Source organism: Phalaenopsis equestris, unplaced genomic scaffold, assembly GCF_001263595.1.
Source record: "Phalaenopsis equestris unplaced genomic scaffold, ASM126359v1 Scaffold000098, whole genome shotgun sequence".
NCBI classification, from domain to species: domain Eukaryota; kingdom Viridiplantae; phylum Streptophyta; class Magnoliopsida; order Asparagales; family Orchidaceae; genus Phalaenopsis; species Phalaenopsis equestris.
The window spans coordinates 277607-300156 of NW_018164540.1; the positions used below are offsets into that span (position 1 = coordinate 277607).

A 22550-nucleotide genomic window follows, 5' to 3' on the forward strand; every position below is an offset into this window, starting at 1 on the left:
TTCATCTTGGTCTTTTGATTTAATTTTTTATAAAATTTGTTAAAAGACCGTTAATTTTGCTTTACATTGAGAGGTGCAAATTCTAATTTAAAAGCACAACTTTTAGTGAATTTAATCCCCATTTTAATAAAAATAATCATTTGTAATGTGATTTGAACCATCGTGCCCTTTAGAGGGTTTACATGCATGTCACACAATTTAATAATTTATATTTAATTATATATATCTAAGTTTTAAATTTTAATATTGATATATTTAAAATTTAATATTTATTTATATCATATTCAAACATTAGATATTATTATTAGTCTTTTTATCCTTATATATATATATATATTAGATATCAAATGTATTAAACTTTTCCTATATTTAAGAAAAAAGTTGAAATATTTAATTTTCCGGCTATAAAAATTATTCCCCAAAAAATACAAATTCACTTAGAGTTTCGTGTCACGCAACTGGGATTTGGTAGCCTGTTTTTGGTAATAGGAGCCTCACAGCTGATCCGTTCATCGCTTCATCTCCGCCCGCTTCCTTCCTCCAGCTCCGTCTCCTTGTGCAAAAACCCTAATACGAATCTACGGGGTTTCTTCACCAGTAAAAGAAGAAAACTTTCAGACACTGGCTATTCTGCTATCGCTTCAACTCGTCTCAGAGGATTTTTCCATTCGCTAGAATCTGAACCAAAGCCTTCGTTGTCGACATTACCCGTATTTCTTGAGCCCTAGAATTGATGAAATGGTTGTAGAGATTCAAAATCTGCGATGACGCACAATTGTCGTAGTAATTTTTGTTTGGGCGAGAGTCGGATTTCTTACTTTCTATTTGAACATCGGAGGCAGTACTTCTCAACCACATAGCTGGTGGTGAAGTTGGTAGAAGCTGGGATGCACCCGCCGGTTGCTTCCGGTGAACTGGACTACGGTGACAACGCTCAGGGGCAGGAGCAGGATCCCGAGGTTCGGAACGACGGTGATGATGGACTGGAGGGGCCACTCAGGTTTGGCCTTTATGCCATGATAAAATGGTTTATTTGTTCATACTTTTGTGTTCAAAATTCAACTTATTGAACTTTCCACTTTGAGAGAGATGCCTGTTATAAGAAACACGAGCGCATGTTATGAAAATGAGTTGTTTTATGGTTTTAGGAACCTTTTTTTGGATTTCCAAATAGATTTTAGTTGTTTCATTCTTATGCAGAAGTGATATCTATGTTCTTGTTAGCCTGTTTCCTGCTTGCTTGAGAAATTGTGCGGTTTGTGGTTAGTTTTTGTGTTTGGAGCTTAATTGGTTGATCTTAATTCCTTGACAGGGATTGAAGAGACTTTATTTTTCTCATTTAGGATTGCATAGTTTCATGCATTGTAGTTAATTACAGTACGAGACGCTTCTGAGCTATAAAATATCCGTTTCAGAGAGTGTGCAGTTTGCACATGAACACCATGAATGCACTATTTGGATTTAGAAGCTGCAATATGATATTATTGCTGTGATTATGGTTTGTCTGGGCTTGTTTTGTTGTATGCAAAGAAAAGGAAAAAGAACTAAGTGGCTGTTTGGCAATGGATTTAAGGGGGATTTAGCCACCCCACGATTTACTGAATTTGGATTTATAAGGTTCACTAAATCCACTTAAGTTAAATCCCAGAAGTTGCCAAAGAACCCCCAAGGTGTTGTTTGGTAGTGGATTTGATAAGATTTAAGTAGGATTTAACCTTGAATTCTGCCAATCGGTTACTTTGGTCAAATTAAATCCACCCAATTTTTAAATCTGATTCCAACTTTGTTTCAAAGTAAATATGGATTTACTAAATCTAGGAGTGACATCGATCTAGAGTCTAAACGGTGTGGGAGAATCAAGGAATGATTTAGATTTGTGTAGGATGAGAAACATTTGGGAAAAGAGGTACTAGCTAAACTTTGGCGGCACTACCGTTTGCTGGAAGTGGCTGGACTGCAATACAGAAGCAAGAAAAAATAGGTAGGCAGTGGGTATGCAGATAAGGATGGATATTCAGACTTCCCGGAGAGTTCACGAACTAGACTGAATAGGCAATTAGAAGAGTGTTTTGGTTGGTATGGAAGGCTAATGAAAGATTGGTCAGCATTATCCAATAAAAAAAATATAAATTGGCCATAAAAATTACTAGAAAAAGTAAAACATAAACAAACTTTGGATTGCAGCTTCCACCTAACCTAAATTTTCCCCTTCCTTTTTTAATCTAAATTTATAATAAATATTGAGTATCAAATAAAAAAATTTCAGTTTTGAAGAGACTTGGAGATTTGAAACTTCCACTCTTTCACTTTGGGCCGTAAGTTTAGATTATTAATTAGTGACTATTAAAATGTTTATTGCAAATTAATTGTTTTAATTAAATTTTAAATGATTAGTAAAATTAATTAATGAATATCAACATATTGATTAATGAGTATTTATTTTAGTGAAATTCTAAATAATGATTACTTAGTTTAATAAACAACTAGTTAGTGATTAATAAAATTAGAAATAATTACAAATTAAAATTAAATAGTTTTAAATAATTTAGTCATCATTAATTAATATTAAAGTTATATATTTGAACTAAAATATTTAAATCCTAAAATAGTTTTAAATAACCGGTTATTTCACCTTTTCACAGCCACTTGACTGCCAAACAAACACTGAACTTTCATGGCAAATGCACCCCTTCTATTCCACGCCTTTATATAATTTCATGTTAAAAATTATCATAACAAACGTTTTCAACAAAATTAAGAATGATTTTATGATAACATAAATGGTGAATTGATGCAAGTTCATTGTCTAGATATGAAAGCTAAGTATATTAAGTCATGTTGGAGAAATGAGTATTGAACCCTTAAGAACTCATCTTTAAATTTGTATATTCCTTTTTATGAAATGTATTCTTTATGTCCATAACTTCCTAGATAGTATCAACATAGCAAGTTTTTATGGACTTTTTACTTAGGGATATCTTGATTTAACTTTTTAAAATACATAAAAGTTTTTATGCACAATTATATCATCCTAAGTTTACTTGTTACAAAGATTGTTTAGTTGATTGTATTTTGGTGCATGTAATGTGGGAGAATTGCAAAATCTGACTAAAGTCCTTTTTATAAGCTGATAGGGTGCCATTGGCCTAGCTCACTGTACCTTTGTGATAATTGTTAACAATTATCAATATGGTTCAGTAAATACTCTCAAGTCAATTATTTGTCTATACTTTGACATGCATGCTAGTATGCTGCTTACTAATTTGTAATATACTCATGTGAGACAACCTTCGAGTTAATTGTATACATATGCGAAATAAGTTAGTGTGCGAGCTTCGAAGGATGTCTAAATTTGTGTCATAATTGACTGTAGGCTGCTTGTCATGTCCGTATTTCTGAAGAAAATTATATTGCTCCTTTTCTTCCTCTAAATCTGGTTCAGTTTGATAGTTGCAGTGTTCAAAATTGTATTTTTCAGCATAAATATTCTACTATTTGTCCAAATATGCAGATGTATCTAAATATTTCTATGCAAATTATCAGTTTTTTTTTGGGTCTTTTGGGATCTCAGATTTATAAAAAATGCCATTATATAGGAACAAGAAAATGCCATTTTTTCACCCACCCATTAGCTGCACCACAATCAAATGCAATTGTTGTGAAATTAAACGTGGGTTTAGTAAGTTCTAAAATTTGACTTTTTTTTTTTTTTTTTTTTTTTTTTGTGAACTAGAAGGTGAAGAAATTAGGTGGATGGGAGAAAAAAAAATCAAAGAATTAAAGAAGATTATTTATTTTGTTAAGGCCAATATTAAGTGTGAAGTAACAATAGCAGTGGATGGAGAGTTAAAAGAGGTCTTTTTCAGTGAATTTGGTTAGTAATATGGTAATTTCTATTAAGCTAATAGTTAATGAAGACATTATAACCGTAGGCAATCCTAGTGCTCCTTGAGTTGAATTTAGGAAGAAATTAATAGACGCATGTAACACATGAGGTAGAGAAGATAATTTTTGCTCATCACTCAAAACTTGTAGGTTTTAGTTAGATTGCTAAGAAGATTCATGTTGGGGATGAAATTTTTGTCATCATTAGCCTGATCGTAACTCTTTCGAGTCGTCTTTATGAGTGATGCATGAGGTGTTGATGATTTGCGAGGTTTTAAAAAATATTCGTAGAAATGAACCTTGAAAGGATAAAATTGCAAACAACTAATAAGGAGGAACTTATTTACAAAATAGTAATTTAAAATTCCTGGGAATTAATGGGGCTGCTAAGGAAGGATGAGGAAAAGATTTAAGAGGTAAAGATGAGGAAACCGTTAGTCTAATATTTTCGCCACTATTTTCTCCTCTTAATTAAGTGGTGACTACTTCTGGAGAAGATAATTTGTTAGTTAGTTTGCTACTTTCTGAGTTTATATCTTCTAGTTATCTTTAAATTTGAATAAAATTCTAAATGTTTTTTTTTTTTATTCTATTAACAGAGATCAAGTTTATAATCTAAAATTAAATTTTACCTGAATTTAATTTGAATTCTAATCTGTTAAAATTTCTCTACTCTTTTTTTCTCTCTTTCTTGCTTTGTTCATTGACTCCTATGCTTTCAATCATTGAATTTCCCATGCCAGCCGTTAGACTTTTCTCCTCCTAAAGGTGGAGATCATCCAATAACTCACCTAGTCACCAATCTCTCCGTCCAGCCACGGATTGTCATTCCAGTTTTAGTTCTTTTCTCTTTGTGACCCAAAACAATCAATTCATTGATTATTTGAAGCAAATAAGCTGGGGAAGTCCATCATCCTGTAAATTCTCCTAAGGAAATTCTAATATTTTTGTCTCAATACTTTATACACTCCAATTAAAATTCATGCTTTGGCATTAGAACGGTAATTCCACCCTAGGAAAAGTTATTCATGGATAAATTAAAGAGTGAGAAGGTTACTTTTGGTAATTCCAAGGAGCTTGAGATATGCGACTTTGAGTATTTATAAACAATCGATAGTCTTTTAAATATGAATGAATAGATTGCCAAGCATATGGCTAATTATATGGTCGCAAATAACACATGGCCACGAGGGCTGCCTTTCAACTCTTGATGCTAAGATAGAATAACGAGGATCTTGAGAGAAGTCGAGACAAACACAAAATGAAGAGAAGAAGATGATCTACCCTTCAAGATAGAGACAAAGTTAAAATTGTTTTACTTTGATGGAACAATCAAACCTGTACAACAACAACAACAACAACAAAGCCTTAAGCCCACTACGTGGGGTCGGCTACATGAATCCTTTTTCTCCATTGTGTCTTATTTAGTATCATATTTTCATTTAGTTCTAATAAATTAAGATCATTTTTAATACAATAACTTCCTACCAAAGTCTTCCTAGGTCTACCTCTGCCTTTCTTAACATAAGTCGATTCTAAAACATCTACGCTTCTAATCAGATCATCAAATGATCAACGCTTAATGTGACCAACCATCTAAAATAACTTTCTCTAATTTTGTCCGTCACTGGAGCTACACCAACCCTATCGCGGATGGAACAATCAAAACTGTGATAATAGAAAATTAATTTGTATTTCTAGAAACATATTTTATGGTTTATGATTTTTTTATATGATGAAAATTGCATATACTCGTTTGAAGTTCTTTTCAAGCACTTTGATGTAGTGAAACTCACAATCTAAAAACTATGATCTACCACCTTGGCATGTGAAATGATTCTAGTGGTTATAATAAAGCTACCTCTGTCAATGTATATCGGATTCAGATTGTGGAAAGAGTCTTGTCTATGAATCTTTAGGTTTATAAGGACACATTCCTCAACCTTATAAAAAGTAGATGATACACTCTTACATACCAGACTCAAAACCCTCCCCCAATCTACTTGGAAGGTTTCATACTTGCCGGAAAATTTAGGATTAGATTGTCATAATGAAATTAATGGATCATTTTAAAAAAAAATTGTGTTCATGATTTGACATTATGATGATATGTACCAAAACTAGATGGCATGTGGTTCCAGTAGTGTCTTTTTAAATCTCGTGTGAATATGGCAAGGTTATAAGTTGGTTCATAGAAAGAAGAAGCACTCAATTTGATAATCCTCACCCTTCTAGAGAGTTTTTTTTTCATGGTTCCTAACTTCTTCTGCGACCCTAGCGCATTCCTGGCGTCTTCTACCTCAAAGATGAAGGATATGTTTTGTGGCTTCAAAACAATGAAGCTTCCAACCACTTAAACTATGATGAGTTATTTGAAGGAAATCCATGAAGCTTATAATATTCTATCCAAGTTTGAGTTGTGGCATCAAGGGCTGGATAGTCATCTAACAACTTTCTAAAGTACAAACTTTGTCTCATCAATTTTTCAGGAGTGCTTTTACTTTTGCCAGTGAGTGGTGTGCTCAAATGCATCTGTAGGAGTTACAACAAGGTGCCCACATAATTCTCTCATTAACTCATGTATTATTGTTTGCGGGATGATAAAACTTATCATTTATAATAATGTCACATGATTTATGAAGAACTTTATATAATTGTGCTAAGCGAGGAAGATGGAGTCTTTCAGCTTCATCATTTGAAGATATGCACCTATCTAGGTTGAACATAAATGGGCCTCGAAGCTCATTGGTTGATGGGAGGAAATAATATTTCTTCATCAAAGTGCAAAGTAACTTTGGTTTTTTGACATAGTAAAGTCTAACTCCAAAAAGGGTACTAGATTTATCATTAGTACTTAAACATTCAACATGGTAGCTTCTTCATGGGATGAGAAGAAATGTATATTTTGGCTAAAGAATTGGCTAGCACCAAAACTCTAGTCGGTGGGTTGCTGGCACGGCCATGCCCAATCCTGCTGAGAGTAGAGTGAAGAGAGCAAATCGGTTTAGGAGGGAATTTTCATTGGGTCAATGTGAATAATATAGGTATTCACAAGACTCAAGAAGAGCTTAGAGCAAGTGCCCAAAAAATTTAGAGAGGATAAAACCAAGGAAGAAGTAGAAGGAGGAGATTAGGATAAGGAAGCTGGTCATTCTAACATAGATGATGAAGATATTACCTCCTGAATCGAGCTCATGAGAAAACACTTAAAAGAGGAGGAAACAACGAAGAAATTCTTTCACTTAGCCCATTAATTAAAGGATGATAAAAAGTAATACGTCAGGCTTTTTATGGTTTATTACTAATGAATGCCTGTTTGAGTGTGCCTGTAATAAATATGGTTGATTCGACTAAGCCAAAGCCACATTGGGATAAGTTGAATGAGACGACCAATGTCTAGATCATACAAGACTTGGAAAATTTCTTGTTAGGGCTGATGAGATTGACTCTACATTGAGCCACTAAGTTGAGCAATTATGAGAAGCAACAAGATCAGAGCAGGAAGCGAGAGCACACTAGTTGAAGGAGCAAACTTATGACGTATTGCTAGTTTTTTATTCTGAATTGTAGGAAATTAAGGTCTTAATGAAGAGAATTGAAGAGTGCTTTTAGGTTTATGCATTCCTCAAAAAGATGAGGCATAGAGAGAGGAACTGTTGAACAAGCTCTAAGTTTATGATGTGCAATCGATGACTGAGACAATTATCATGGTTGTTGTTAAGGGTGAAGTAGACAACCTAAAAAAAGATTTGGTTGGTATTTATCAGTTGAAAAGTTTACTTTTGAAGGGTGATGGTAGAAGAGGTGGTTATAGATGAATTGTCCAGAGAGATTTAAACTTCTTAGTATAGAAGATGATTTATGTTTTCCTTTTTATTTTTCTTATTTTTTTTAATTTTTTTTGCTAACTATTATTTTATTTTGATTTGATTGAAAGTTTAAATTTCAACAAATGATATAGTTTGTTTATGCAATGAAATGAAATGACTAGTTTCTTGGTTTACTTTCTTCTCTTTGAATCTCAATGAATAATTCTATTTTGAGCAATGGATGAATATCAAAGATTTATTTTATGAACTTCATCTTCGTCTTTATTAAGGATTGTAAGGAAATCATACGCTTTTATTTTCTCCATAAGTTTAGGGGCACTTTGGGATCTTTTTTTTTTGTTTTTTATTTTGAGTTTATATTATATTTTGTTTATGTTTTGTTTTGTAATGAAACATATTTGGCATGTTGAAAACAAATCAACTTATCTTTAAAAATACTCAAAATATTTTTTAGTTATTTCGAGTGTTTTTAAAAATAAGTTGATTAAATTTTTACAAGTAAAAAATAAAACATAGGAAAAACTCTTTAAACAAATATATTTTTAAAAATAAAATAAAAGTAAACAAAATAAAAATAAAATTAGTCTCAACTTGTCACTTGCTGTCTTTGCATTTACACTCCACACATCAATCATTTTGCTCGAAAATATCTTGTTATTGCTAAATTTTTATAAGTATGGTAAAATAGTTAAGTGATGATAATGCTTACTACGCTTGTGATAACAAGCATGGTCTAGCAATGCACATTATTGAGTGAAATTTTTAAGATTTGAATATGCCATATGGACTCTCTTTTAAATTGTTTGTGCAATGTTGTGGATCAAGTATAGGAATCTATTATGTTCTTCAATCAAATTGATAGCCCAGGCATTTCTAATAACATTATTAGTACTATGTAGAAAATTAAGTGTCACACTTTTTGGTTGATGGATGGTATCACTTAGGCGCCTGATCTTTTCTCTTCCTTGGATAACTATTTGAATTGAGTGAGATCATTGGAAGAAGTTCTCTCCATTAAGTTTATAGGATGTAATTTGTTTAGATGAATGCTCCAAGGAGATACATGGAATGATGATATGGCTTAGTACGGTGGAGGGACAACCATCTTCTCTCCCATCTTTGCCTGATATTGTTAGGGCATTCTTATCGCTTTTGACTGTTGTTTAATGAGAAACCATCTCTTATACTATATTGGAAACAAAATTCAAGAGAAGATTGATGATAATAATGGAATACTTCTTTGCATAAGCGGGCTTAAACTTGACCTTATAATAATAGACTGCTTAGGTGAAAACAAGGAAGAAAACAATACATTCTAACACAAGAGACATTTAAATATTAGAGCGGGTTATTTATGGATTCAATCATTGGCCTCTCTAGAATCACTTCAATCTTTTTAATGGAAGTCGAGTTTGAAACATGTACCATTTCCAAAAATATCCCTTTTCATACATATCTAGTTCAAACCTAAGTTTAAGTCATCCAAACAAACAAAACTTACTTAAATCTCAAATTTCTGAATCTTATTGTTTCAAAGATCGCATATAGAAAACAAGATACATTTAGATTGTTTATTTCATACTTAAGGTTAATTCAATCGACAAGATAGAAAAAAATATTCATGAACTGTGCCAAATGTCTAACCCAAACATCAATTTATTAGGAAAAATTAATTCAGATTTTGATGATAATTTTAGCATGCTTATAATTGCTCCATAGAAAATTTCATATCACCTAGCCATTGTATCTCTTATGATAAATTTTCTTCTATATTATATGCTTTTATCACAATTTTTTCTAGCTTGAAAATTCCAAATAATATTCAAAATGTTTTAACAATTCATGAATTGAGGAATGTTGTTCTTGAAGAAATTTAGACACTTTACAGAAATGGTACTTTGAATCGTTAAATTCTTTTCAGTGGTTAAAAAAGAAAACCCTGTTAGTTGCAAGTGAATTTTCAATGTGTATTACAATGAAGATGGAACTATGTAACAGTAGGAGGCATGACTTGCAACAAAAGATTTCAATCAAACTTATGGTATTCATTATCAATATACCTTGTTTTGGCTGCTATTCGTGAAAGTCGTCTTAGATGGTTTGGTCATATTAAACGTCGACCATTAGATGATCCGATTAGGAGAGTAGATGTTTTAAATTCGACTTGTGTTAAGAAAGGCAGAGGTAGACCTAGGAAGACTTGGGCTTATTGTATTAAAAATGATCTTAATTTACTAGAACTAAATGAAAATATGACACTAAATAGGACGCAATGGAGAAAAAGGATTCATGTAGCCGACCCCACGTAGTGGGATTAAGGCTTTGTTGTTGTTGTTGTTTGTTTTGGCTGCTAAAATGCACATTATGAGGGTAATTTTCTCTCTTGGTACACATTTAGATTGATTTCTCCATCGACTAGATGTAAAGAAATGTCATCATGAATGGGAATTTACAAGATGAGGTTTATTTGACAATCTCACCTAAATTTAAAAGCAAGAGCAAGTTTTTAGTCTTAAGATATCATTATATTTCATAAAAATAAATATTAAGAGATTAATTTGAGATATTCACAATGGTGATTTAAAGGCATGGTTACACTCAAGGATACGTTCACAATATATTATTTATCGATAAATCTTCCGAAGGTAAAATTTATTTCTTGATCATATATGTTGATGATATCATCTTGACAAAAGATTATGAAAAAGAAATGAGCAAGCTATAATGTGTCCTTATAAAATAATTTGTAATCAAGGAGTTTATTTATTAAAATATTTTTAAGATGTAATGTTGTTATATGTGAAATAGTTCTGTAGTATTACGCGATGAGTATTTTATGGAGAGTAGGGTAAATTTTATAGATATGCTACTACTTTAACAATGTTATATAAATTCAAGTGTGTTGTATCAAGGAAGTTGTTGAAAGCCAACTTGAATGTGATGAATAATCATTTTTAAGATGTATGCATGATTAAATTTTTAAAATTTGAGTAAGAAATGATTCTGTGATAGGTAATGTGATAGCTTCTATTAAAATTTAATTGTAAATTGATTTGTGTTGCTCAGGCATGAACAACGTAGTGCAAAAAATGCATGAATAAAGGGATACATAAAATGTGAAAGGCTTTGCTTGGAAAATAAGCTTTCCTATTGTGATTTGATTAGTAGCTTTAGAAAGGCTTAAGCCAAAGTTTATATCTGATGTTGGGGCCAATAAAAACAAATGGTGAAGCTGGATTCATAAAATTGGATTCAAATATATAGTATAGGGCTACTTGTGATCTTATTTCGATCCAATTTCGTTACATAAATTGATTCATCTCTTATATTGCTCTCCTTGGTTGCATTTTACAAAAGTTTCAACATTCCACTGATTTACACACTCTATCTCTTTCTTCATTTTGCTTTAGTATCAAATGCATTTGATTTGTAAATCAGGAATGCAACGTATCTTAAACAGAATAGTTTGACAATATGCAGCCAACATATCACAGTCTCCCGAAAATTTCATGTAAAGAGAAGTTTTTTTTATATCAAATATTTTTTATAGTGATATACTTTTGTCTTCTGTGTAAAAATATATATGTTGCAGTCTAATTTATCAGGCATGGTTACATTAAAACACATGCAGTGCCTTAACACCCTGTTAATTATTTGTGTGAAACTTCAGATGTCTTCGTTGTGGCATTAGTTCGAAGGCCACACCACACATGCGCCGTGGCCCTGAAGGACCGAGGACCTTATGCAATGCTTGTGGAATTGCCTGGACAAAGGTAGATATTATTGGCTTGGTTTTTCTAGCGTTGTTTAAATGGAAGAATTATTGCTTTTAATGTTCTGCATGTTTTCATAAATTTCGGACCATGTAAATAGCCTTAGATTCATTATTTTCAGATTGGTCGAAGTTTTACTTTATTTATGCAAACTTAGAATCTTATTAATGCTGATAATGTCAGTTTTCTCTACCAAGTCATAACAGTATTTATCTGAACTATTCTTAAAATTATAGCTATAACACATATAGTTTCGTAGGGACAAATTTTATATTGAAAGTTAGATTCTATTTTGAACCTTTTTCTTAAATATCGATGGAAAAGAGTCAATCTTGCCTTCTAGTTGGAGCTCAAGTTAGTGAAATTTGGCAAAAAATTAAAATCATCTCGTGTGAAGTTAATTTATTTATTCAGCTCTTTGTGTAATTCTAGCTGTACATATCAATAACTCATGAAAGCATATGCTATAGCTCATGATGTAGGTTAGCGTACTTTCTATGTGATTTGCATAACTAGCCTACAACAAAGCAAGATAGTGTGTGTTGTGTGCACTCTAGCTAGGAGTGTCAAAAATTGACCCGACACGTTAACTTGACCCGTACTTGACTCGAAAAATCTGGGTTTTGGTTGATTCACGAATTCAAAATTTTCCTAAAATTGGCAGCCTAACTTGAAATTGACTCGAAATCGACCCGCCAACCCGAAATTGCCTTGAGATTGACTCGAAATTGATCTAAATTTAACCTGATTTTGAGCCGAATAGTTATTATGTCTTATGTTAAACGGGTTATACGGGTCGGTTTGGGTCAACAGGTTAAAGATGGGTTGGGTTTTGGGTTTGATTTTTTTACTGGTTTAATATTCGGGTCAGGTTCGAGTCAAGCAATTTAGGATCCAGTCAATTTTGGTTCATACTCAAACCAAACCAGCGAACTCGATTTGATACCCCCTAACTCTAGAGAGCGCATGACGTGCAGCGTATTGATTTTCTATTTTCGCTTTGGTTTATTAGTTTATTTCGACTACTTGAATAAATAAGAAAATTTTATTAAGGCTAGGCATGCTATAATATATTTATTCTAGTGTCTAATTGAAGCAACATGACAAATTTATGAGTAAAAATATTTACCCTTCACTGTGTCATTTGTAAGGTTTTAGCTAGTGCTCCAATGTTGCATGATAATCTTAAGAAAATTTTGCTGCATGTTAGACATAGGATAATGATATTTTGCTGTTCAAGTTTTAGCTAATGTCTCATGCAAATGCATTTATTCTACTATCTAATTGAAGCAACCTAGTAAATTTGCTGGAGTATTGTATGATAACTTACTAGAGAGCTTGAAAAATTTCCAGTCAATTATCTAGTTATATTATTGGATGCAAGGCATGGTTGTCTTATTGATGCACTAGTTAGGAATGCCCCTGTCCTTATGTTGAACTTATTATGTTTTTTTCCCTTTTTCTCGCATTTATCAATGAGAGGGTTAGTACTTTCCTTGTAAGTGTTTTTTCTCTGTATCTTTTTTCGGGTTAGATAAACATTCATTTACCTCCCAATGCTTTTCCTTTGAGATTGAAATGACTTTCCTCTTTTTACATGTCCTTGCTTTTACTCTCTGGCTTGTGGATATGAATAACAAGGAAAGCATATTAAAAAACACAATTATAATTAGATGTGATTGATAAACTGCATAGAGTTTATATGTATAGAAATACTTACACACACACACACATAAACTCTATTCATTATTTAACTTCTTGTTGTCTGCTTGCTATATTAAACATGTGCTCTTGTATTCATGGACTAATGAATTAGATGAAGTTGAAGGATGAGTTTTTTAAGATGAGTTGTGGTCCTTGTGGATTAAAGATATTTGAGATAAGATTAGCAGGGGTCCAATTAATTTAGTAGATCAAGAATCGTTTGCTGGTCATGTCCATCTCAAGTTGATTGAAACTATTTTTTGCTCTTATTATTTCACCCCTTTATTTCCATGAATAATTGGGCTTTATATGTATCATACAATGCTATGAATTCTTAGGGCAACATTATGAAATTTGTATGATGCTTGTAAATTTGCATGGCCCTTTGTGTACATACTTAATATATTAAAGCAAGATTATGCTCTATTTTTATAACCTTGATATTGTCTTTTTTGCATTATGATATATATTTATATATATTTTTTTATTTGAATCATTTATGATTTTTTAATGTCTCATGCTATTTTAAATTAGTTTGCAATGTGTTATGATCTCTATTCGCCATTGACAGGTATACTTCTAGCTTCTCACTTAAAATTCTTCCACTTCTTGTTTTGTAACGATCTTTGCTTAAAAAATTCATCTAAATTTAAATCATAGATAGTTGATTAAAGATGCTTTAATTATCTTAGTTCAACATGGAGTTAAACTTAGGAAGATGTGTCTTTTTAGGCATCTTCTTTTATATAGTTTATAGAAAAAGTATGTCACTTGAACTTGCTAATGTCAACTTTATTTTGCATTTTGAGTGATACACCTCTCTCTATATATTTTTTTAACAAATAATGAATAGTTCGTTAAAAAGTATTTTTAGTGAGTGGAATTGGACCCCTCTAAAACTTTCAACTAATGAGTTGAGTTGATTGCAATATATAGGCCTTCTATCCACACTAAGCGTCATGGGTATAGATCGTCGTACCAACCTTGATTTTGTAGGGTTCCAAGTCAGCCATATGAACTGACTGCCATTGGTGTTGAGATCTTGATAGTGGAGAAAGGAGGAGAGAAAGTTCAAACTTGAAGAGCATCCCACCCTCATATATTAGTAAGGTGATTGTCTTGACACTGCAGTGGTATGAATACCCTGCCTTCTTGCTATAAGTTGGTTGTAGTATCTTAAGGATGAGGGCATCTCAATTGCTTGATAACAGTCTAAGGTGATCTTAGTGACGATGAAAAAGGTTTGGAGGGGTTTAGATTTGGTGTGTGAAGGTTTCTTGAGGAGGCTGAGAAATACAATGTTGCATGGACTTATTTATGGAGTTATGGGTTTTGTTGTGGACTTGGGTAATGCTCGGATTAGGTGCAGCTGAGAGATGGGGAGGGATTATTAGTGTTTAAAAGGCTAGTAGTGAATGTATGGGAGTGGTGGTGAGGTTGGACGTTGCCTTGGGTTGGTAGAGAGAGTCCAAAGTTGAGAGGAGTTAGATTAGGTAAACTCAAAGTAACTTAGAGCAATTTTCTTTTCACCTTGGGATGGCTTCAACAATCTCCCCAAAAAATGCAGAGTTGAAAAGTTTGTAGCTGTGAAGGTAGAGATGCATGTGAGGGCACATGTAAAAATGTATCTTTATTTTCTTCAAGTGAGTTATTCTATAATTTCTAATGCTTAATAAATCATTCAGAAATTAAAATATCATATGCAAAGAAAACATAGCATAAACTATTTTTCGAGGTAAAATCAAAAAAGGAATATTTTGTCTAAGTTTTCAATTTAGAATTTTGCCTGTTATGATTGCGGATAGCAAGGGAAATGATTTCAAGATAAAATATAATCAATGCCATTATATTTTCAAGATGAGTACTTTTGAAGAATAACTAACAAATTTATTAATAATTATCTCAACTTGTTATACATAAGTGAATAAAGAATATGAATATCATGTGAGTGTAGTATCATATCATAAATGATGTGTATATGTGGTAGATCAAGAGGCTTCAAAAACAAATCATCAATGTTAATGTACAACTCAATTTTCTTAATGGGGTTTAACAAATTTGGTAATGATGATCTAATTTTAAGCTCTTAATCAAGTTGTATGTCACTAAAACCAAGTAGCTTATCAATCAACTCAAAGTGGTGTGTTTGTGTTAAATATGGTAGACTAAGGATCTTATGTTCAAACTAGCATGTGTTTCTCTGGGGTTAGAGGTGTAAAATGAGGCTTTTCAATGAGCTCGCGAGGTGATGTGATAAATATTGTAGTTAAATGGTCTGAAAGCATAACATTTATATGACTCTTCACAAGTGTGAGGTGTAGCATTAGGGGTGAGCATTCGGTCAGCTCAGATGGATTGGTTTTAAAATTGGTTCAACCGATTATTTCCGAAATTAAGAATTTGAAAAAAATTTTTTGATAAATCCGAACCGAAATTTAATTCGGTTTAAACAGTTCGGTTATGAACAAACCGAATTTTAATTCTTCATTGGAATTTGGCTAAGAACAAGCATTACAAATTATATATTTTATCCACATAATATCAACTTAATTTCATGAATCTTCTATTTTTTTTAATCAAATATTACATATGATAAAAATTTTGATTTTTTTAGTTTATTCGACATGAAGTAAAATATAATTAAAATTTTAAATAAAATTTTGGTTTTTCGGTTTGTTTGGTTAAATGAAAATTAAAACCAAACCAAAATTCAAATATTAAAGCTTTAAAAACCAAAAATCGAAATATAATTTTGAAACCAAACCGGACCAACTAAACTTGATCGGTTCAGTTTGGTTTTTCAGTTTTGACCAAATAATGCAATCCATCTATGATCCCTTCAGAAGCTTAATCGACAAGAATGATGAATCGCTCTTTTTCAAAACAGGCACGATCTTTGAATAAGTTCTTAGGTAAAAAAGTAGCGCTCAAAAGAGAAGTAGAAAGGGTAAACAATGCCTCCCATTTCCTCTCCTAAGAATAATGAAAAACAAGCTAGGAGATTTAGAGATAGATCTGAAATGAGCTATAAATTGTCGTTTATAATAAACAGGGATGGAAAGGATAAGCAATCAATTTGCTCAAATATTTATTTCAAAAATTCATAACCATTATAGAAGATGAATTGATTACAAGTTCTCAGATATAAAAAAAAAAAAAAACTGTCATACCGCAAATGGCGTATAGTTAAGATTGAAAAAAAAGCAAATCATTATTTTTGACATCATCCGAAGTTAGCCCCCGAGCGAAGAAGCCATCGAAGAACCAACCTACCTCTAGACAAAAGGATATCTGGATTACTTAATTTGAGATGATGTCGAAAATAAGCAAACTTTGTCTTCATCACCTACAAATTCCATTGGGTATCGACGGAACTTTCCTCCAACGTCGCCTCCAAACAGGCAATCCGTTCGCGAAATTTCATATCAACCACCACCTCTATGACCTCTTTATCGGTGATATGTTTCCTAGCATTCAATAAGTCCCCCAACATGCTTAAGAGCTCCCTCAAGCTATTTTGATCCATAGGGGGACCGCTTCTACCTTGTGTAAGGTACCAGTTGCAAACCCATAGGCTTTTAGGAGCAGACATCACTTCGGGGATCGTAACGACATTCCCCTCAGAGATCCGATTAACAGCTGACATGACCTGCTCCAACAAGATCTCAGCTTTCAGAGCTCCCAGGTCTGAGCCCTCTACATTCCTCTTGTTTGTATTCTCTTCTAACAGCAAGGGATCGAACTCGAAGAGAAAAGAAGCTTCAAAGTCATGAAAAAATGTTGTATTACCTTCTAGAAGCGGACCAGCACCACCTTAGTTAGAGCTCCGCCTTCCTCAACACAATTTTTTGAAGGGACTTCTTCAATCTTAGGAGAATCTCCAAAAATTGCCGCCAGAATAGCTCGATGAGCAACAAAATGATCTACACCAATAAAACGAAGAAATTCATATGAAAAACTCATAGATTCTATAACCTAGAATTAAAAAGCATAATGTACTTACCATCAAAACCAAGTCGGGATAGACTATGGGATTGGATTCCCTTTTTCTTTTGAACAAATCAGAGGGCTAACCCTCCACCAGATCATTTAGATCAAGGGAATCCTTCCCAACGGACATATCTTAGAAGGAAGCGCCATTATTTCACTATCCGACGCGGCCTCATCCCCAGCTGGATCTGAAACTTTCATTGTCCCGACGAGGACACATTAAGTTTCTTCTTCCACGGAGCTCTGTTATTCAGAGGATTTACTCCTCTTACGCGATTCTTCCCCCACGGACTTACTGATCATCTGTCTTTTGCGAAAAATCCTATCTTTAAGGCGTTCCCTTGAGATCCTCATCTTATCAATAGTAGCCTTAACCATTGTAGGGTGCCGAAAATAAAGAAATTTTTGAACTCATAGCTAGAAGCAACCCTTCTTCAAAACGAAAGCTTACGACTTCTACACAACACTTTTATAAACCTAGAAGGGATTACACCCTCAAAGAGATTATATAACCACCACAATTAGTGTTATTTTTAATATCCCACTTTATTTTATTGGGCAGCATAACGGTGTGGCAATAGACATTCAAAACACATCTGCAAGCTCGCGACAAACATAATATGATGCTTATCATCTCACAGAAGGAGCTCCTAAACTACCCCTAAGTTTCATCAAGAATAGAGAAGTCTCTAATCCTACACTTTTTTTTTTTTAAGTCGTATCTCATTCTATCAAAAAATTATTCTAGACAAAAGTAACTCAGGTGACTGGCTTCCCTTATTCGTGGATACAAGTCAATTATGTCTCAAGAGTCAAAACAAAAAATTCAAAATGAATCTTAAGAGACTACTTCCTATAGGTGTAGCACAAAGTGCCCTAAGGAGAAGGCCAATCCTGACTTAATGATGAGTCCACACGATTTGACTCCTTGCAGATACAACCGAAACGCTCCTAAGATAAGGACAATCCATTTCCGAATCACATTGCATTATGGCCCCTTGGCCCTTTGATCAAGCTGTAGATTGTGATAAGTATAGAATGCTTTTGTAGTCATGCAAAATCGAAAATCTTTATTCTCTTGTTCTTCTCGTAGTCTCTGATCGAAGAGTCAAGAGATTAGAGAAATAAATATATACCCAAATATGACCATACTCACTTACGTAAAATTTCTATATGGATATGACATAAGATCAAGAGGGCTTATGATTCTCGAAGGCCCATATAAAAAAAACCAGACAATTCTCACAAATTGAGTCTACTTGCCGAAGTGGTCGAGTTGAGCTCATCTGTCGAAGTGATCGATCTAAGCCCACCTGTCGAAGTGATCGATCTAAGCCCACCTATTCCTGCCAAGGTTATCGAACCGAGCCCACGTGCCAAAGTGGTTGAATTAGCTCGAGAGAATCTGGCTACCGGAGAAGATCATCATTGCATACATGGACATGTATTCTTCATTATTTAAAGTGCTATCTGACACCCACATGTTCTTCTCATCATGACACCCACGTGTTCTTCTCATTAGGACACCCTGACCCACAGTACTGTAGGGATGTAATTTTTTAATTCTTTTATTTTTTCTTATGTATAGGAGGCATTGAAGAGGTATGCATGGAACCTGTGGGAGAGACTGATCAATCAGATGCAAACACTCTCACCCAAACCAAAAACTCTTCCTCCTAGCCATTTTTTTCGTGCCCCCTGGGATTCATGGAATTAAACAAGAACACGAGCTCTAGTAGCATATCTATCATCTTTTTGCACCTTTTCTTCTTAAAACAGAAACTTTTCCGGGTTGTATAAACTCATGGACAATTAGGGATGCTACATCCTAAAATGACTCAATAGTTGGGTACATGTCCTAGTGCTCCATTAGGTTTATGATTTTCAATTCAGCCTCCAAAAAATAAATAATATTAAGTTGATTTTAAATCTTTTTTAGTTTCTTCCATTGAAAATTCTCATCTATTATCTTATGCTCTTTGCAACTTTGTAATAAAATTGCTAAATTGTTTTCTGAATGATGGTTATTCTAGACTTTGAATAAACAGGGTAAAATGAGAAAAGTGATTGAATCCGATATTCGCAGAGAAGATGGAACTGTATTCATGGCCCCACAAATTGATACGGAATTCGAAAGTGAAGACAAAGCATATGAATTTTATAACAAATATGCAGGATTTGTTGGTTTCAGCGTCAGAAAAAGTTCATCGGATAAATCATCTGAAAACATCACCAGATCTCGAACTTTTGTTTGCTCAAGGGAAGGCTTTCGCAAAGATAAGAAAGGCGCCAAGGAAGTGAAGCGGCCTCGGCCGGAGACGAGGATTGGCTGTCTCGCTCGCATGACTATAAAAATCACACCAACTGGCAACTACCGTGTTACCGAATTCATAGCAGAACATAACCACCAGCCTGCTCCACCATCAAGCACGCACCTGTTAAGATCTCAAAGGATAACAATGGAAGTTCAAGCTGCTGAAGCAGAGTTGTCAGATGATTCAGGTGCTACGCCAAGATCCGCGAATGAGTCTACTGGAAGACAAGTCGGCGGTTTTCGTAATATTAACTTTCTTCCTGCAGATTACAAAAATTATCTGAGTTCTAAGCGTATGAAAACCATGCAGATGGGCGACGCCGGTTCTGTGTTGAAATATTTGCAAACCATGCAACTTGATACTCAGTCTTTCTTTTATGCCATACAGGTTGATGAGGATGATAAAATAACAAATTTTTTCTGGGCCGATGAAAGATCTGTATTGGATTTTAACTGTTTTGGCGATGTTATATGCTTCGACACAACATACAAAATAAATGGTTATGGAAGACCATTCGCCCCATTCCTCGGAGTCAATCATCATAAACAAACTGTCATATTTGGCGCAGCTTTACTCTATGATGAATCAGCTGAATCTTATAAATGGCTATTTGAAACTTTCAAAATTGCAATGCATGGAAAGCAGCCGAAGACGATAATTACTGACCAATCGATCACATTAAGCACCGCAATAGCTGACGTATGGCCTGGAACAAGTCATCGGCTTTGCGAGTGGCATGTCTACCAGAACGCCGCCAAGCACTTGAATCATGTTCTACAAGGTTCGAAGACTTTCGCGAAGGATTTTAGCCGATGCATCTATGATTTCGAAGAAGAAGATGACTTTTTGTTATCATGGAGAACCATATTGGAGAAATACGATCTCCGAAACAACGAGTGGCTGTGCAAGTTGTTCGAGGACAGAGAGAAATGGGCTTCAGCATACAATCGCCATATCTTTTGTGCCGACATCAAAAGCACTCTGAGGAATGAAAGTTTGAGCAGCTTGCTCAAAAAATACTTGAGCCCGCAGCTCGATCTTCTGTCATTTTTCAAGCACTATGAGAGAGTCGTCGACGAGCATCGCTATGCGGAGCTACAAGCCGACTTCCATGCAAGTCAAAGTTTTCCTCGAATTCCTCCTTCGAAGATGTTGAGGCAGGCTGCAAATCTCTATACTCCAGCAGTATTCGAAATATTCCGAAGAGAGTTCGAGATGTTCATGGATTGTATGTTGTTCAGCTGCGGTGAAGTTGATACGATTTCCGATTATAAAGTTGCCGTCGCTGAGAAACCGAAAGAACATTTTGTGAGGTTTGATTCGAGTGATTGTTCTGTTGCATGTAATTGTAGAAAATTTGAGTTCATGGGAATTCAATGTTGTCATGCATTGAAAGTGCTCGATTTTAGAAATATTAAGCAGTTGCCGCTGAAATATTTTTTGAAGAGATGGACGAAGGATGCAAAGGTGGGGAAGACGAAGAATGGTGAGTTGGTGACAAATGAATGTGAGCCAAAATCTCCTACTTTGAATTCAATGCAGGCTCCGATGTCATCATATGGTCAGCACCAGGGGTTTCATGGCATTAGTCATTTCAATCATGTAAGGCTTTATAATGATCTATATTTTATGTTTGTTTTTTGGGAAGATTTAATTCATGCCACTCATTTTCTATGTATTTACATGCCCAACACCTAAATTTTAATTTTTTCTTACATTCCACCTTACCTGTGCATGAAAAAGGTGAAATTCATGTTTTGAAAGTAAAATTGGTGGTATTTTTTTATCTGATATGAAAGATTTGGGTGGTATAAATGCAAAAAGAAAAAAAAAAAAAGGTGTTAAGATATGTAAATACATAAAAATTGGATGGTATGTATGTAAATTCCCCGTGTTTTTATACTTACTGAGATGATGTTCTTAGGATTCTCCCGTCTCTGACCTGCATCATCCATTTCATGCAAGCGCTCATTAGTGTGACAGGTAAATATCACTCTATACAACCTATACAAGTGCAGTTTTTTGTTTTTTGTTTTTCAATGTTATCTGATTTTTAACACAGTTAAATATTTAGGCTGTGACTGCAATGCATTACATATTTTTGGTCTTAGTAAAGTCTTGTGAATAATGGAATTGAAAATACTTTTACAAATAAGAGGCAAGATTAGGGCAGTAAATCAGTCGAGTAAGGCTCGAGTCACCCTCATCTTGAGTTGAGCTTGATTAAGCCTAAGCTCAAGCTTAATTCTATAAGTTCAAGCAGGGTCATGAACTGGCTTTTTTTTAATATAAAAGAGAAAATAATATTAATCCAAGCTGCTATTATAATAAAATGACAAATAGAATGAACAATTATGAGATGAATAATAAGGAATCACTTGATATAAAATACTAAATATCATTTTTTAGAATAGTTCTAATAAATTATAGATAGCTTTCTGTTTTTATATATTTTTAGTGTACTTCATACTAATTTATTTTTAAAGGAGACGGCTGACGACCTAATAAGTTGAGCCGGGCCTTTTCCCATTTTTGATCAAATGAGGCTACAGGGTTGATATCAAAACCCTAAATACACCATATAACTGCTCATTTGTTATTGACTGCAGGATTTCTCTGTTCGGCAAACCTACATTATGAAGGAATATCAAGGCATTAAGAGCTTTGGATGCATTTCAGTGGCACAAATAGCTGCTGCTTCTTCCAAATACTCCTAAAAAATGATTGTTTCCTCTGCAACTGTAGTAGAGTAGTGTTAAAAGTTAGTGAAAGAATGGGTGCGTCAAATAAGAAGAAAAAGCAGCGCCAAGTAGGGTCTCATATTTATATTTGCACAATATATACATCTAGAGTTGTACATATATTAGCAAATGTGTAATTGAAAACATTTTTGTCTTGCACTTATGTTATCATTGTTAGCATGAGAATGGTAATGGATTGTTTTATTAATTCCATTTTTGCTTTTAGGAGCCTTATATAAAAGGTGGACTTTATTTTTCTTTGACATAGTTTGGGCAAATTGCATTTTAATGCACGCCTCAATTATCTATATA

The 22550-nt window shown here is 33.8% G+C and overlaps 1 protein-coding gene across 2 annotated transcripts; it reads left to right on the forward strand.

The window, feature by feature from the left end:
• Window positions 1-446: 446 nt before the first annotated feature.
• Window positions 447-22401, forward strand: LOC110020507 (protein FAR1-RELATED SEQUENCE 5-like). 2 transcript variants are annotated; one of them, XM_020718636.1, is made up of 5 exons: window positions 447-1000; window positions 11386-11488; window positions 19216-21099; window positions 21422-21480; window positions 22107-22401. In XM_020718636.1, exons 1-4 carry the CDS (start codon window positions 888-890, stop codon window positions 21470-21472), a joined length of 2151 nt encoding a protein of 716 aa, XP_020574295.1. In that variant the 5' UTR covers window positions 447-887; the 3' UTR covers window positions 21473-21480; window positions 22107-22401. The 2 variants fall into 2 exon arrangements, with proteins under 2 accessions (XP_020574295.1, XP_020574296.1); XM_020718637.1 differs by having other exon boundaries at window positions 19231-21099.
• Window positions 22402-22550: the final 149 nt, after the last annotated feature.

Coding starts and splice junctions, on each gene's coding strand:
- LOC110020507 (XM_020718636.1), top strand. CDS start 888: ATGCACCCGCCGGTTGCTTCCGGTGAACTGGACTACGGTGACAACGCT. Junction 1,001..11,385: donor GGACTGGAGGGGCCACTCAG/GTTTGGCCTTTA, acceptor GTGAAACTTCAG/ATGTCTTCGTTGTGGCATTA. Junction 21,100..21,421: donor GCATTAGTCATTTCAATCAT/GTAAGGCTTTAT, acceptor TGATGTTCTTAG/GATTCTCCCGTCTCTGACCT.